Here is an 18,418-nt window from a genome sequence, read left to right as displayed (position 1 = left end):
GACTACTTTTTGTAAATAAGAATAACTGTAAAACTCTCAGCTATAAAATGTGTAACTTCAAATAGAGTTTATTAAACTAAGATAATCTCATATCTAGCTGTAATTTTTGTAAGACAAAAAAATCTTCAACTAGCTGAATAGATTTTCATGTGTATAATATAATAAGGTATACGTGTGTCTTTAATCTGCAGTTATAAAGATGTTTTCCTGGTCATTCATTATTTAATATGCTCACCCTGTTTATATCTGTGGCCTAAGAGTGCACGTTAGCTTTCACAAGAGCAGCGTTGCTGCTTCACAGCACACAGCCCTGTACTCCCAGGCCTGGGCATGGTGTTAGTGGTATTTAAAGCTCTTGAGTCTAACATTTTATAGGTCACGATGAACTGAGCTTTTCAGACAAGCTTCTGATATGAAGCTAATTCAGGCTAGGAGTATAACATGGAATGGAAGCCTTCTGCCTTCAGCTTGTAACATCTTATACAAACCACATATATCAGAAAAGTTTTGATTTGGTTTATATCGTATGGTTACAGAACTACGCTTGACTTGTGAAAATTCTCTCTTTATCTTTTATTCATTGATTTGTGCTACCAAATAATTATTGAGTAATTTGGTGGACAAACTAATGTCTCAAACACTCCGAAGGTATTGATGACAACTGGTAAGGCTGTATATTTTTAAATGTATAGACTGGTGTTTATGGAGATAATACTTTGTCATACAGTCTTTTTTCTTTAATAAAGGTAATGTTCTGACGTCTGTGGTGCTGTTGTGCTTTTTAGCTGAACACAAAAAGGAAGCACTCCTGACTGAAGCCAGAAGATTTTGCCTTGCCCTGACTGTAGAGCTTTCAAAGTGGCTGAACATTCTAATGGCATTTAAAATATGCCATTCAAATGGCAAATTCGTAGAATAAAGCACAGTTTTATATACTTGCTTCAAAGACTCTTAAAATGGACGCTGACCCCTCAAAAAGATATTATAATCTGGTGAAGATGAGATATATACAGAAATAACTGATACCAAATCTCTCAGGAAGCAAAATAAACTTCTAAAAACTTGACAGAGGGGGAAAGTGGCTTGAGGTGGAAAAATGTACTATTTATTTAGGGAATACTGAGGAGGTCTGTTAAAGGAGTTATTCAACTTCTGTCCTCACTCTTTTAAACTTTCTGTACCACAGAGCATCTCATCAACTTTCTTCCTTTTGTGGATTCTCGTAGTTAGGCTGTGGAGGACCAGATCTTTCAAAGATTGTATTCTCCATATTTCTCAAAATTGTGGAATAGTTCTATAAAGTATTATACTTTAAAAATTGCCTTTAACTCTAAAATGTCAGTACGGAAAATAACACTAACTTCACATTAACTCTGCGAACAATAAGATGTTTACTCTTCTTGTGGCTGAGAGCAGTAATACACAAGTTCGTTTTCTTCTGCATGGATATTGTTGGATTGTGGTACCTTTACTGTGTCATTATGCTTTCAAAATTGTAGGTATTCTCTGCCTAGGATACAACAGCAGATAATGAATCACTGGTTTTAGTGCCAGAATTATAAGTGGATATAGAATGTATCATTTCCTCCCTTCCTTCCTATCTTCCATCCTTTCTTTCTTACTATCTATTTATGTATCTACCACTTACCTATCTGACTTTAGATAATTTCTTGCCTTTGTGACTGAGATGCAGCAAGAGGACATTTCCCTTGATCTGTGCTTGTTTTTAAAAAAAAAAGGGCACTTTTGGTAATACTCTGTAGACTTCTGAGTAGGCGTTCAGTTATCGAGAATGCCATCAGCAATGCCTTGTTGCTTTCTTATCAGCTACTTCCTGCTGTCAGCTTGGCACTTATTTCAACAGAAAAGGATTTGCATCAAATGTAATGCCTTATTATATACAGCTAACATGGGGTTTTTAATTGTGCAAACACATGAGACTCCTGCGGTGATAGTCAATTTGATAAAAGGATTAGATTATGAATATTTTGTCATGATTAAAGATTAGCTCTGATTTATCAGAAGTAAGCCAGTGAAATTTGCCATATATTTATCAGTCATGTGAGACTTCATTAATTCGGAGAGTGTGTGAACCACAAAGTATCTACCTCTTTATAAGTCTCTGATGAATTTGATTATTTATATTTAGATTATGGGTATTAAGGATTGTTTTTAGCCTTCCACACCTGCTCTGCTGCTGAGAGTATCCCAAGAGTCTGTGTTTCCAGCCTTTTTGCCTTTATTGTTTTTCATCTCTTATCTTACAGAACAGTTAGGTAAACATCTGTACAAAATTTCTGCAGTTTTTGTTAAGGAAAATGATGATAGTGTGTTTCAACAGGACATCTTGAGTTTTTCCTTCAATTAAAAAACCCTCAGTAAAATATAGAAAAATGAGAAATCCGATTTAGGAAGTATTTATTGAGTGAGCACTTTTTGCCCTAAATAGGACTAGGCATTCCAGTGGATTTAAAAGAAACCCAACAACATCTAACTGGAGCGATAAGACTAGAGTCCTAGAAACAACTAAAGGCATTCATGGTATGAGACCTGATACAATCAAGTGCCCAGCACTGTTTGGGGTGTTTGGAAAAGAGTATAAACAAAATCGTAAGGAGTTTACAGCTTAATTTTAAACGTGGAAAATGCTTGGTGACTTAAATAACAACTATACGCAAAGTATAAAAGAGATGCCACAAAGCAGAATGTGATTAATTGTCAGATTAATTATATAGACAGATAACTGTCATAGGGAAAGGAGAGAAGGACCACTTCCAGGTTCTGGTAATCAGAGAAGAATTTGATACTGTTTGGTCAGCATAGTTAATGTGTTGGCTTTTTCTGTACCTCCTGCCTAGCAGATAGCTTCCTGCAAACGTGCACATCTCATAGGCTTGCATAAAGGGCATCACTGTGTGTTGGAGAATAGGAGTTCCTCAGGCTATTAGCCTAATGTCCTAAGTTCTAAAAATGTTCTACCTCAGAGACAAGAATTTTCAAATGGTTCTTTGCATAAAGAAGAAATAATTCAAGAAGCATGCATAGATGATAATTTCTTTGAAAATTCAGTTCAGGTGCATCTTTAGATTAGAAAGAATGGAAGGGAAACGTAGATAATAGTTTTTATGAGACAAAATTAAAATCAGATAATCAATAGAAAAAGTTTAATTTCTTGCAGAACAATTGCATAGCACTTTGTTTTTCAGATGAGTTTTCACTTTGTTGACCATTTTGAGAAATATTAACTCTATTTCCCTGTCTCCCAACATGAGTTTTTTAATTTAATTTATACTATTAAGATACTGTACCCTCACATTCCTTTTTACATTTGTTTATAAAACATTTACAAACATTCCTATACTTTTGTTTATCAAGTATGTCACACATTTTACTACCAAAAGATTCTATAAGTTACAGGAGGAAATTAAATTACCATAAAATAAAAGTAATAATAAGAAAAGTGCATTTTGTTGAAAAATAAATTTGATGATGAAATAATAGTACTAAAAGTTGTGAAAGATTTTATACTAAAAGAACTCAATTTTGGGTAACAAATAGCAGTACTTTCTTGCCTCTTGATAAAAAACCTGAGCACTTATAGAATGTAGTCATTATAATAAAATGAGAAACTTTTCCAGATTCAATTAAATAATTTAACAAAAAGTTGTACTTTGTCTTAAGGTTTGCGTAGATGGTAAGTTTTAAAAAACCACGCCACCAAAAGTCTTACGATTTTATTTCTGTGCTTTAATTTTGATTACGTAGGAAGTTCTATGAACATTCATTGCTGTGCTGTAATCAAAATGAGGTCTGTAAAAGTGGAAATTATATTAGCTGTCAATTAGACTAGAAATTTGTTTCTTTTATATGCAGAGATTTATAGTACTGACTAAATGACGCCTCATGAAACATCTTGGGAGGCAGAAAAAAAAAGTATATATGGCATAATTTTCCTGTTTGTCAAAATCACATTCAAAGCATAGGGAGTTATCTTTAAGGTGATTTTAAAATAGCAACAACAAAAATCTAGTTTACTTAATTTTGCCCTCTAAAACTCCTTTTAGTTGCAGGTTCTTTTGCATTATTTCAAACTCTAATCCTCTGAGTGGGTAATTAAGGGACCAGAAAAGCCATTTGTGGAAAAGAAGAGCCATAAGGGTGGAAATATTTCTTCACAGAATGATCTTTAAGAAGTAAATAATTACAAAAGGAAAAGATTTGGGATGACCAATCTAAATCTGAGGATAATTAGAAGGAATAGAGTGTGAAAATCAAAATGCTTGGCATGTACAATTCTCATATCATAACAAGACTAATTAAATATTTAGAAACCAAAAATCCCCTCACAATTTGAAGAAAAATAATCTACGACAAAAGGGTCTGTAACTTTGCAGATAATTAGCAAGGGTTATAGGAAGGAAAAACATCACAGATTGGCTCCAAGGCTCTGCAAGGTCATGTCTTACTACGCTGTGTCTTTTATATGGTCTGGCAACAAGTTTCTTGCTAATTTAATCTAACTAGGGCATCCCATAGCGATTTCCCATTTCCCTTGTTAAAAATGTGATAGTTTCTCCAAGTGCAAACTGTAGTAGGTTAACATTTTTATAAATAATTGCCCCTAGTTGATACAGGTCATAATATTTTTTTGAATTATTAAAAGCAGAGGTCTTGAAAATTTGGACACAGAAGTGATATTTTTAAAGTATTTCAACATTTATAGTTTTTATCCCCACTTAAATTATCTTGTTCCTTTCATTAAGTAGTTAGACCTGATGACCCTGAATGAAACTTAGTCTCAGTGGCATGCTTTGCAAATAAATATTTCTTATTTTGCTAATAAAAGCAAGCACATTTATGTTGAATGTGCATTTCTGCAAACAAGAGATTTTGTACTGGATTAATAAGGCTCTGAGTGAGTCAAGCCTAATTTGCATTAAACTGACCCCAAGGTCCAGTAAAAACTGCAAAGAATTTCAAAGGTCTGTACAAACTAGAAAGTTGTTTTTGGAAAATCAACACTGCCATTTCAAAATTCTAATTTCAGTAATTAATGTGAAATTTTGGAGGAATTTTTTGAGTTTCTAAGATGCAAATTTAACTGTAAATATTAAAGTCTGCATACTTTGTGGTTTTAATTCCTGACACAATATCTTACTCAAACACAAAGTGATTGTGGAAGGTATCACTTTCATGTTATTCCTGTTTTCAACTTACTGAAAAATAGAAAACAACCTTCTGGACATGAGCGTACACAGGATTTTACTTCAAGCTTTTGCTGATTTGCTGTAGGTTACCTGTTTTTTTTTTTATAAGTTTTCTGTTTGTTACATACTCTATACTTTTTCATTCAGGTAGGTTTATGTTTATGTATTGATAGGACAAAAAGATATTTTTTATTTTTGTTTATAGTTGTTTAAATAATAAGTTGACTTTTTCTATACTTTTTTAAAATACAGTTGCAAAGACACAGTAGCAGTTTTTTACAAATTAGGATTATATTTCAAATTTTTGAAAATACTGCTATATAGGAAACCAAATGGAATAAAAATTGTATTATTTATTTTTTCCAAATTATGTATCTATGCATGTATCAATATTGAAGCATGTTTTCCTAGAGATTCTGGTAGTAACTTAACTTTAAATTCAACTTAAATGATTTTTTAAAAACACACTATTGTAATGTTTAGAGTATAATATCCTAACATGCCTAAAGAATTAAATACTGCATGATGGATATAAATCTTCCACAGTACACAAATTGTTAAATAAATTATGAGAACACAGTTATGTGACAAATGGGAACATTACTATAGAACACCTCTTTTCTACCCATATTAATTACACATCATTTAGCTTCCTAATGTTATGTTTACCTAGCAATTAGTTAGGCTTACAAATCATCATTAATAAATATTTAAAGAAAGCAGGACCCACTTTCCTTAGCTCTACAAATGGAAGTTTAGACGATAAAAGAGCATTTCATTGTACAATTTAAAAAAAAAAAAGCCTGGTTTAACATTCAACTCAGTTTCCCTCTCATTGGTGAGGTGGTATCTTGGAGCATAACTTCTGTTTATCCCCTCAGTTTATTTGATTACTTTGCTAGAGCAAATTTACTTAGGAACTTAACTGTTCATATTTTAAGGTAATCTGCCAAGTGTATAAAAATATATCGAAATTCTCAAAAAGACAGGGGTTTTAGTGCCTGGAGCACTGCATTCCTTGGTCATTTGGAATTGTTAGTGTATGAAGTGATTTGGAAACTAAAGGGTACTTTCCCCCATCCCTTAAATAGATCTGTCTCCCTGGTGTTGCATCATTGGCTTTCATGATACAAAACTGTGTCCAAATTGACAGAATTCTCTCAGAATCAGGTATAGCTGATTGAAGCAAAATTGGATGTCTGGTATTTATTTTCTACTGACTAGGTTGATTTACAAGCTGAAATGGTCAGGTTAACCATTCATCATTATTTCATTCATTCAACAACAATTACTGAATACCTATTATGTGCCAGGCATATAATCACCTCCAGTAAAAATTTATTTTCTTTCTTTTCTTTTTATTTTTTGCCCTTTATGATAACATGTCTAAATTTTAAAAATTTGTGTACTGGAAGAGAATAAAATTTACTTACTGACATGTGATCTTTTTTTTTTTTTTTTTTTTTGGTAATTGAGGCTCAAGAGTGAACATTATTTCTATTCCATTAATTAGAGAATGGGTTTATACATCAAATGTAGATGTTCTATTCAGTTAGAAGGCATAGTTCCCCATATGGATATGGTTTAAACTCTTCCAGAGTACTTTTGTGAATATTCTGCTGATATTTGGCACTTTGGAAAGGAATACCATTACATATTACCTTAGTACCTTGAAAGCATTTATTTCATCTCAAAAAAGTGAGCAGTTTTAACTAAGACAGAAGGTAACTCAGGAAAGAAACAGACCTGTTGTTGCTAGTATTTTATAATTGAATTTAAATAATAACAGATGCTACTGAGAGACAGAAATTGTTGAAGTAGTCTTCACTGAACATACATTCGCAATAAAGAATTAGACTAATTCTAGAGGATGACTCCAAATTTTAGCAAACATTCATTTTTCGTTTCTGTCATGATTTTCTGAGCTTTTCTGTTGAATGCTGGGGTATATGTTCAAGTCGGTAGATTTTGCATTTTTAATCTTCCTTAGAACTGTGGTGAATAATGGCCCCTGGCAGGAGATAATGAAATTTTCTTAATTTATATTTTCAAGCAGAAGCTTCAATTGAAAATGGCATCCTATGGCCTGGAGACATAGCTCCAGTGCAAGTTTCAGGGGAGATACAATAATAATGCAGTGCCATCGAGACGAGGGATGATTGGACAGTGAAGAAGTAATTTAAGGAAGAAAAGAGAATGTACCAAAGCTTTATCGTAGCATATCTAATGATCTGCTGAGAAGATTCCCAATGGTTTTTGGAGCATGACTGGAGAAACTAATGTTATCTTGCCAAAACAGAAGCCCCTGCTTAATCAGCAGAACAAGACTACTGATTAAAACACCTCTCACAATAGATTACACATGGAATCTCATCTCCATACTTTGCATTTGGTAAAGTGTAGTAATGAGCATAAGATAATCAAAAGAAGAGTAAAAGCAATTTTTTGGGCATTGTACAATTCAAGATTAGAGTTGGAAAGGAAACAAATCTGCATGAATAGTTCAGCCTGTTTTTAAAGCTGTACCCAGGAAATGATATGGGAAGTGTAGGGACTCCTTTGGAAGAATAAAAGATGTTCTGCCCCTTTAAGGTTTCCAAATCTATGTCCATCTTATGTAAGGGAGTACTTACTGTTAATATTGATGTTTTTGTTGTTGGTAATGCATATTCGTTGAGGGACTGTGCAAAGAGTTTGCCTGCATTATCCTATTTAACCTTAATGACAAACTTCTAAAGAAGGTATTATGGTTTACAGATAAGAAGGCTAAGGTTGAAAGATTTAATACGTTGCTTATGGACTCACAGCTAAGCAGGCAGCAGGGCTAGAACTAAAACCCCAATCTTTTTTATTCTAAAACCTCTGCTTTTAAACACTAATCTCTCCAATTAGCAAATAATTTTGCTTTTGAACAGAGTCGAACAATATGCTGTATTGGTGATTTTTATACAGTTCATTCTCAGATTATAAGTAAGGTGTGCATTGTGCCTTCTTTCAGCTTTAAAAGATTAAGGAAAAGCAGCATATTAATAGTTTACCCGCATTACTGATATTTCATTACTGATGAAGCACTACGGTCCCCAAAATTTAAAAGGTAGTTTTTTCAAAATACTATTGTCAATCTGTGCATGATAATTTCTAAATAATTTCCATATATTAGTATGTAAATTAGTAATAATACGCACTTATAAAATGTATTTTTATCAATTTCACATTTTTCTGGGGAACATTTATCTTAATTTCAAAAGTATATTGTGGATGTCTTAAGATTTAATATCAAAACCTTAGAACTTTGATTACATCTGGAAGAGAAAATAGACTTTTAATATTTTTAATTTCTCACCATCTGCTAATTGTGATAGTTAAGAGATTCATAGATATTCTTTAAAGTATTTTCTCTTACATTCTGTGCATAAACCTGGACATCACTGACTTTAAATATTATACTCTTAAGTTTTGCTAATAAGCAAATATATTGGTATTCTCTTATTCATGGGAAGTAAATTAATAAACTATTAATCTCAAATTTTTATTTTATTTTCTTCAGCTTTTGAGATGTACATTTGTCTTTACTTTTGGATAGAATTTTTTTCCCATTTAGAGTAGAAAGACTTACAGGAATGAGTTTTCATATAATTTTTTAAATTCGGGGTTTTTTTCTCCATTTAAAGCAGCTTTATGGCCTGTAAAGCAGGACTTAGGATTTTTTGGTTGATGGGTTTTATGATTAAAATGTACATTTTATGAATATTAATGTCAGAAATAATACCTTTATTCTGATATTTCAACTTGATAATGTTACAAAGCATTTATTTTTGGATTTATTTTTGCTACATATGGAATTCTCAGGATGAGTGTATTCTATGTATATTTTAGAAAATTAGAGGAATAAATAATATGATAAAGTTGCAACCTGAAATAGTGTATAGAAGTAATACACAAGTAATATTTTTTGTTAGTGCTTTTAAATCAGTGATGTGAAACAATGATTAGCCTTTTATCTATACATGCCAACTTCTGGAAATTTTTGGAAATGTAGTTAGAATATTAAAAATTATTAAATGCTTCGAATTTGAGACCGAGTACATTTGTAGTTTTACATTTACTTACGAGGTGGTGGTAAATCCCAGGAATCGCTTAGAAATTAATTTTTTGCAAGGGCTGCCTTTATGCATCTTCAGTTCTTTCTAAAAACGATCATATAGTATACAGTCTCCCTATAGTTGAGCCACTTTATTAGAAATATATTTGAATACATAAGTCAAAGGTTGAATAGAAAAAGTTGCAATGATTACAGTGGATCTTGTTTTGGTTATTGTTACTTTTAATGACGTCTTCCTTCTAGGGAACATATTTTTACAGATTGCTAAAAACTGTACTTCCAGATTTAGTTTTAAACTTTTTTATCAGCTAGGAAAAGATGATACTTTCCTTCTGTCATTGAAAGTGGGCTTACATGTGATGTATTCAGAACGTGCTTAGAAATTGTACTTATTTAGACCCCTCAGGTTAAGAATCTGTGAATAACTAGTCTGCTGCCTCAAAATTAGAGTAACTAAAACCCTTGATTCTTACGATTAAAATTAGCAAGAGAAGACACGTTAACATTTTAAACTGTATAATGTACTTATCGCATAAACCATAGTTCCTATTTCACTTGTGTTATATTAAGATCCGTGGAGCAAAAGCACATGTTTCCATACATAAGTTATTCTTTACTAAAGTACCTAAATCTGTCTCTAGCCCAGTGGTCCTCAGAGGTCAGAATCGTCAGCAGAGCTGGTTAAAACAGATAGCTGAGGACTCGCCTCCAGAGCATCGGAGTCTGTTGGTCTCGGGTGGAGCTGAGAATGAATTTCTAAAGACGTTTCTAGTGAAGGTCCCGGTTGGTGCTGAGGCTGCTGGTCTGAGGACCACATTTGGAGAACCATTGCTTTAACTTTCCTAACTCATCGGTGCATATGTACAAATATCAAATAAAATAGGATAAACATTTAAAAGTTGAGATTTTTTTAATGATGACCAGTAATTGCATTTCCTTCTAGTCGTAATTAAAGGTCCACCTATTTTTAAAAATCCTGGGGTTTTTTTTCCTGCCTTGTTCTTATTCATACTGAATTTTTATGTTTCATATTTAAGAAAAGTTTAAGATTTTAACACAATGAAGCTACATGGTGTTAGTAAAATATACTGATACTTTGTTACTATAATTATACTCTTACTGATAATTTTTTTTTCCTCTGGAGAAAGAGAGAAACTCCTGCCAGGAATTATGCTCAGGGCTTGAGAATGCAAACAACTGAATGCCTTTCCTTTCTTGGCTTAATTTTGACTTTTCATTTTCTTTAGAATGAAAACTTGAATCAGAGCAGCTGGTGGGAATTCACTTTGGTTCTGGGGCTATTTGCTTTCTCTTTCAGTGTCTTCTTAAACGATAGTTTACAGTTTTACAGTCTTACCAACAATGTATTGGTTAAGGAATTTTCAGATTTTTCTCAGTAGTTTAGTAACAACTCACACTGAGTATTTCCTTTTCCCTTGTGACTCCACACTAAACTGTATTTGGTTGGAAAGTTAAGGCTGCTTGCTTCATTCATAAAAGAATGTGTGTAGTCTGTATTTCTATTTCCATTATTTGGTTCTCTAAAAGCTTTGGTTTTCTTTCCCATGAATCAAGATACTAGTATGCAAATCTGATACTCTTATACCTTTGTGTCGCTCTTCTTGCTGGCCCCTTACTATTTTAGAAGTCAACTACCTTTTTCCCTCAAGATTAATTTCTTACACTGCTGATATATAAAGTGAACATTTTTGACATCTTGAGAGGCCATGAATTCTAGAAATCTATATAATTTGCGGGCACTCCATTTAGTCTCCTTACCTTCAGTTTTACTTAGGAATATAGCCCTAAAATTAACACTTTTTGCTGTCTTAGAGAGAATGCTTTGTACAATGTGATTATTAAAAGAAATAAAAATTACGTGGTTGATAAAAATTATGGTAATTGCTTTTGACATTAATTTGAACTGGTAATTGTGGTCAGGTGACTAATGCAAAGTTGTTCAGAAAAAGTAAGTATGAGCGATTATTTTTCATTTTGTGGTGTTTGTCTTCTTTTAAACAAAATATAATGGAAGCAAGACTTCTTGTCCCTGTATACTTCCTGCAAACATACTGTGACATTGAAAAATATAAAATAAAAGATATTTTAAATCTCATGCTAAAGTCATATTGAAGTGGAGTAGGACCCTGTGGGTCCCTCCCTGGTACAAATCCTTCCCTGTTCCTGATTCTTGTTTGTAGGAAATAGGCTTCATTCAGCCTCCTTGACCTTCCCTGAGTTCCAAAGGGCAGTTTCAAACAGTTGCTAATCTGGGAAAGGAGGGAATGCAGAAACAAAGGAGGAGCAGTCAAGAAACAACAGTGCAGCCTTGGGGCAGGGTCCTGGTTCCTCCTCAAGGGATACTCGTAACAATACCTGAGTTCTCCTGCTGGAACTGTGGCCCCCACCCAGGTGGAGGATGGTAACTTCAGGCCCTGCAAAGATTCCTGGAACGTCACCCTGTTACCTCACCACCAACCAGTCAGAAGAAAGTCACACACCCTGCAACCCTGACCTCAGATTTTGCCTGTAAAAACTTCTCCCTGAAAACCATAGGGGAGCTCAGGGTTTTTGAGCAGGAGCCACCCATTCTTCTTTGGCCCTGCAGTTACCTTCCTCTGCTCCGTGTTTCTGCTTGTTTGGTTGCACTGTGCCTCTGGCACATGAATTTGCATTTGGTAACAAGGTCAATTTATCCAGTCTTTTAGTGGAGGGAAAAAAAGGAAAATTAGATGTATTCTTTAGTTTTAGAAAATGATACAAATTCCCAAATCTTTTGAGCAACTTCCTTCTTCTCTTTAGTCCAAAGTCCTTCATGCTGTTGGTCCATTTCAACCTTGAATTCAGTCCCTTTTCTCTCTCACCTGTTCCTGGCTTGGCAGTGTGGTAGAGGCTTCAGGGGGAAGGGGAGGAAAATTAGGTATATGAGAAGTTTACTCACAATTTGAATTATTCCATGAGATTTCTATCATGAATGTATTTTGAGTATATATTAAAACCATTTACAACATAATAGCTTTGTTGACTATAAAATATATATGGAAGTAATGTATAAAAGGGATATCTAACTCACAGGAGTTTAGATTTCTTTGTTTCTGAATGGCGTCAGGGTGAGGTAAAGGGAGGGTCTTTGTAGGTATGGGTACTTTCAAGCAAGGAAATAAAAGGAGTTTAATTGGTAATGGAGACCAGGTTAGTGGTTGAGGATCCTGAGATCAAGAAACTTAAAAAACGAGCAGTGAAATCCTGTTGCTATAAAATTTAAGAAAGTAGAAAATGAAACATTAGTTGAAACATTAGACATTGATCTATTGAGAAATCTTAAATCCACCTGCTGTTTAAAATTTTAGGATATGAAATTTGTTCTGTGATTCATGTTAAAATAATTTATTTACACTAAATGGAGAACCACTGGCGAATTTCTTGAAATGATTGAACCAATTTAAGAGAAATACAGAATAAGAAGAGTAAAAAACACGATGTTGCATAAAAATGTTTACATTACCCACGCCTTTGAAAATTATTTTATATGGCACTTTTTTAAATTGTCATACAGTATTATAGATTTATCTTGATAAAAGTTAATCATTAGTTTAATTTGTACAATTTTAGTTATAATTTATTTACTGTTCCATTAAGGCTTCCATTTGCTGTTCATTTTATAATAATACCTTAACCTATAAAATTTACATGTTTGATCCTGTAGAAGTTTTAAGATCTTTGCTGCTATTTGAGGAAGAATTAGCCTGATTTGAGCTGAAGTGGCTCCAAGGTGCATGACTCACATACCTGCCCATCCATAACTCAGTTCTCCTACTGTCCTTTAATTAGTTCTGCTAAAAACCGGGCTACTTTTTCATTCTTTCTTTGCCGTTTTATGGACTAGTTATTTAATGCACTGCAGAATGTCTGGTATTCAAATTATTAAGTAAATTTTTTTATAATGCTCCTGTTCTGCTTGCTTTGTCTTCCTAATTTATATACTATCAGAAAATATAATAAACCCCCTGTGAACATTACATTCCATTGGTTGTAATGAAGTCAAATTATAAAGGAAATTGTTGTTGCCTTTACAAAGCTTATAAAAAGAACATTTGGACAAATAAATAGAACTTAAATAAATAACATCTTGCCTAAAATTCCAGCTTAATTCTAATAATCTCAATGAATTAATGACACAAAAAATAAGAAAACATTTTAATAGGCATAAATAGGTCATTCTAGGCATCATGTTAGTGACATTCTTTTTAATGTTTTTTAGGGAGTACTAATTTAGAAGAACTGAATTCATAGTCATTGTCATATTGGTAGCATAAGCATATTGATCTATGAAAATATAAGAGTAACACAAGGCTTAGACATTCAGTATGTGCCAGGCACGATGCTGAATGCTTAAAATGCATTCTTCCGTTGATGCAGGTGATAGCATGGAAGGTGCGATCTGTTAGCTTCGTATGTGATATCCAAGAGTATAAAAGTGCCTGTAATAGAAGACTTAACACAAAGCTGGATTTAGAGGATAAGCTTAAGTCTCTGGCTCTTCCTGTTTTAATATGTTGTCAACACTTACTTCCAAGCTGTTCATTTTATGACTCTTGTGTTTTTTGTTCAGTCATAGTACCATTTTTTAATTGCAATTTTAATTCTTTATAGCGAGCTTCCAGGTAACTTTTATTTTTTTTAGTACATGTTGAATATGTCAAAAATTCCAATTAGAATGTATACTAGAATAGTAGAGAACTGTTAGGCTAATTTCTTTTTATTTCAAATTAAAATGCAGTGACTCATGATACAGAAATATTACAACATAAAGAAATAGGACTTCTGTAATTCTTTAGAGCAACCCAATATCAGTTGAAGTTTATTATTTATGGTACGAGTTGCTTGAAGAAAATACGAGTCAATTCTCTATTATATTTCTTTAGTAAACATAAGCAAATAAAGTATTAAGTTACACAAGTTTGATTTGTTTTGTTTTCCAGGTGCAACAATCGAACACAGTGTATAGTAGTTACTGGGTCAGATGTATTTCCTGATCCGTGTCCTGGAACATACAAATATCTTGAGGTCCAATATGAATGTGTCCCTTACAGTAAGTATGAAGTTTGGACTTTCCACTTTCTGCAGCATTCCTCGCTGGTGCTGAGAGACTACACACGTGAGAGAAGCATATGTTTATGGCCTACAGAACTATTATGCATGCAGAGCACTGACAGACTTGGGCCTCCAATTAGCTTCATGAAGTGTGGAAGGCAGCCATAGTGCGATGCTGGCCAAGTGTCTGTCTGTGTTCTTAAGTGTTTGGCTTTTAAGGCTAGTGTTTTTCCAGAAAACAAACTTGAATTAGCTATTCCGGAGGGCAGATAGAAATCTGTGCTTTTGCCCAATACCAGTTGCTGACAAATTGGTTTGGCTCACAGTTTTCTAAAGAAGGAGTTGACTTTGGTTTTAATCGTGAGCTACTTGAATGGCTACCTGCTGCCGTGGTAACTTCGGTGCCTGGTGAAAGCCTCCATCACAGTAACTGAGGCAAGTGCTTTCCTTTTTGTTCCCTTGTTCCTAAGAGAGCACTTCTTTACCAGGTTCAGAGATGACATCTTAACACTGAATAAAATACACATAACAAAACCTTGGACATACTTTTATTTTTAATTTTGCAACATCCGTTTTTAGTAAGATCTTATGGAGGTCTATTTGAAACTCAACTGGAAATTTCATTAAGTTGGCTTCAGCTAATGCTGTAATTCTGTGGTCTTCCTCGTAATCTCGGAATTCATACTTATAAATTGCATTTTCAATAGGAAAAAAGTTTCAGTATATTACCTAATTTTCATAAGCTAATTTGTTTGATATCGTTCCTTTTAAATTTGAAAAGATTGTTTCGTATCACCTTAATTCATAGGTGTTTGAATTAAGTCTTTAGAGCAGCAATTTTATTGATTTGCTTTAGGAGGACTTAACCACCTAAAAGCAAAACAAAACAAAACAAAACTGGACTCAAACTAAATAATGAAATTGCTTTTCCCAGAACCTCAAAAACCAGGTCATGAGTTCTGATAGAGTCATATGTTCAGACTATCAGTATTTCTAAGACCAGAGGGTTAATCTAAGACGGCTCTGCTGTGTCCCACATGGTAGTCACACACTCTCACACATCCTGTGAAGGCGCTATCTCATTTCTCTGCCCTCAGTCTTGATAAATTGGCTTTTTGTAGGGTATCAGTTAAAGGCCAAACACGGGTTATTTTTTCTTTTTATTCCTGCTCTGTGTTCCTGTGTTACTGTGAAATGGATGCTTTTTATGTTTTCAGTATTTTCTATACCATTTGTAGGATGGGAAGCCTACTGAGTGCACTGATCTTTGTATCATTTCTCCTGTGTGTAGTGTCAGTAGATTACATAATCATTCCTCCCCTGCCACTAGAGGAACATTTTATCTTTTGAGCTAACCAAAATTTTGTTCCATAAAGTCACTTTCACTTGAATTTAGCATGGTTTCTGTCCTCAAATTAAAAAGGAATACAGCATCCATTCCCAAACAGTGGAATCAGTCAGAGCTGCCAAGAATTGTCTTTCTGGAGCCAGTTCCTGCCACCTAGTCTGTAGACCAAGCACAGTGTTAAGAAAATATTATTTTCAGACTTTTAAGTTATTTCTTGTGCTGTTTAAGAAAGGAAAATGTGGATATCTTCTGGGACATCTAACTTTCAAAATTTTACTTTTTCAGTTCTCCAGAAGTATTGTACATTGTGCACCATACTTGCAAATAGCTATACTCAGAGAAGTATTTGTACTTTTTAGTTTCTGTCCTTAAACAAACACTCCAGTAATTAATTTGCTATTACCTTTCTAGATGTTTGCAAGAGGCAGAAATAAATCAATGGCTCTTTTTTTAACTACTTTTTGCTAAAAAACAGAAGTAATTATAATTCCTATATACCGTACAGTAGTGACACACTATAAATTGCATGATTTTCACTAATATTAAAATTAATGCGGAGGATCGTTTTAGATTGTTCTGATCTTCTATAGGACTGTGTATCTCCTTAATCTCTTTCCCTTTTCCCCCTTCTTTTGTTTATACTTGATTATACCCATTTCTTAAACATTTTATTTTCTTTATAAATAGTTTTTATTTTACTTTTTATTATATTTATTTATTTATGTTTATTTTAAGCTTCTAGCTTTCACTTTCCCCTTGTTTTAACAGTGTTTTTGTACTTTGTGATATTTGCATACCCTTTTTACACTTACTTAGCTGATGAAAATTGTCATCTTCTGATCACATTTATTATGTGTCTCTTACCTCCTGGCTTTATGCCAGTTTCTATCCAGGGCAAACTCTCTGAGTACTTATCCATCCCAAACTGTTTCTTCTTACTTGAAGGAAAAAAAAAAAAAAAAAACAGGAATTTTCCATGATCTCTGAACATTGTATAATCAATTTACTCAACAGAGTTTGTTATAAATGCTGTTGTTTTACTTTGTATATTTATAGAAGGCACATGTATTATATTTGATATTTATATTTGCCCTAATGTTTGTGTCAAAAATGTATCTATGTAGAGCATCCTTTATGGTTAACAGAAGTGTTGGTAATTGAATGAATGTGTGTTTAAAAGAAGTCATAAGGATCTTGTAGGATAAAGGAGAATAATCAGATTGGAATTTCCGTATTCTACAGGCACAATTTGGTTTTGATTTTTTTGTTTCAAATTATTATTAAATTATTAAACTCATACCATAATCTTAACTGTAAGTTTTACTTGATGAGATAAAATAAATATTAATGTTGATAAAATCATTTTTTATGAATAAACTTAAGATTATTCCAAATGAAATAGTGTGTCACTTCAGATACAGAGTATGTAGGCTTTAGTTCGTTTGGGTCAGTGTTTTGTCTTGCATAACCATGCCTTCCACTGATGTTACTGGGTCATGTATCTATGTTTGTAAACCTGCTGTTATGAAGTAATTCATGCAGTCTCTTAAGTTGTAGTGTGTATTTGTGATGAAGAATGCTAATTTCATTAATTTTATTGTATTTTTGCATTTTTCTGTGTTGAGAGAATTTTGCCTATTGTTGGGTTTTCATAAAAATCATAATGTGAGGACTTGTTTTAAATATCCATATTTTATGCAGTTCATCAGTCATCAAAGGTTTTATTTAATTTTTTTTTTAACTTTTACATTTGGGTGATACTTCTCAGTTTTCATTAGACTTACAAATTATATACAACTTATAATCTTTTTTTAATATAAATGATATCAGTTAAAGCACAAATGAAGACTTCCCTGTTTAGTTTGCTCAGTAACTACTCTGTTACTTTTACCTTATCTAATAATAAAGTCATTTGCAATTAATGGAGAGCAGAATATACCTCTACATCCTTTATTGAACTTGTTTTAAGTTCTGTTTTAAATATGTAACATTTAAAAATATATTATTTCCATTTTTTGCATTTAATTGGTTTATTTCAGTGAAATCATCCTTTCCTTAAAAAAAAAAAAATATAGCTGTATGTAAAGACGGTCTGCGCAGGCATGACACTAACGATTTCTTTATCCCCATTTTCCCACCATGGCCTTCTTTTATTGATTCTAAGCAGGTATAATACTGCTCTTCACTGAGGAGAAATTTTAGGACTAGTGGTTTATAAAAAAGAATTGGTCTCCATCAGTGACACTGAATTTCTTCTTTTTACTGGATGTAGTCAGATTTATGCATTAATAGAGCAAGTATGTTTCCTGATAGTGGTTAAATAGACCAAGCTGGATGGGGGAGATGGTGCCTTAATGTGAAAAGCTATGTGTTATTTCTGTGGCAAAACTATTTGTTCAATATGTTTCTCCCTAAGGTATTTCAGGAGGTCACTATTTAATCTTGATGAATAATTGTAATTTAAAAAATTAATCAAGCTAAAGCATCTTAATGAAATGTGCAACTACAGTATCTTTGAGCAGTCAGTTTGGAGATACAGTATTAGCACACCCTGATGCATTTTAATAAGGAAAGAGGGAGAACCACAGACATTAATCTGGTCACTTTATGAAATTCAGGCAACATACTTCAAAGCCTCCATACAATCTAAAATAGCATTTTATGGTT

The 18,418-nt window shown here is 33.1% G+C and overlaps 1 protein-coding gene across 18 annotated transcripts in view; it reads left to right on the top strand.

The window, feature by feature from the left end:
* The window catches only part of ADGRL2 (adhesion G protein-coupled receptor L2), a 456,641-nt gene that overhangs the window by 388,448 nt on the left and 49,775 nt on the right, over positions 1 to 18,418 (top strand). For all 18 annotated transcript variants that reach the window (XM_064493400.1, XM_064493401.1, XM_031465462.2 and 15 more), the window contains one exon: positions 14,292 to 14,401. In XM_064493400.1, the coding sequence (XP_064349470.1) occupies positions 14,292 to 14,401 (110 nt within the window). The remainder of the gene's footprint in view (positions 1 to 14,291; positions 14,402 to 18,418) is intronic.

This window comes from Camelus dromedarius, chromosome 14, assembly GCF_036321535.1.
Source record: "Camelus dromedarius isolate mCamDro1 chromosome 14, mCamDro1.pat, whole genome shotgun sequence".
Lineage (NCBI taxonomy): Eukaryota > Metazoa > Chordata > Mammalia > Artiodactyla > Camelidae > Camelus > Camelus dromedarius.
This window is presented reverse-complemented; position numbering and strand designations above follow the sequence as displayed.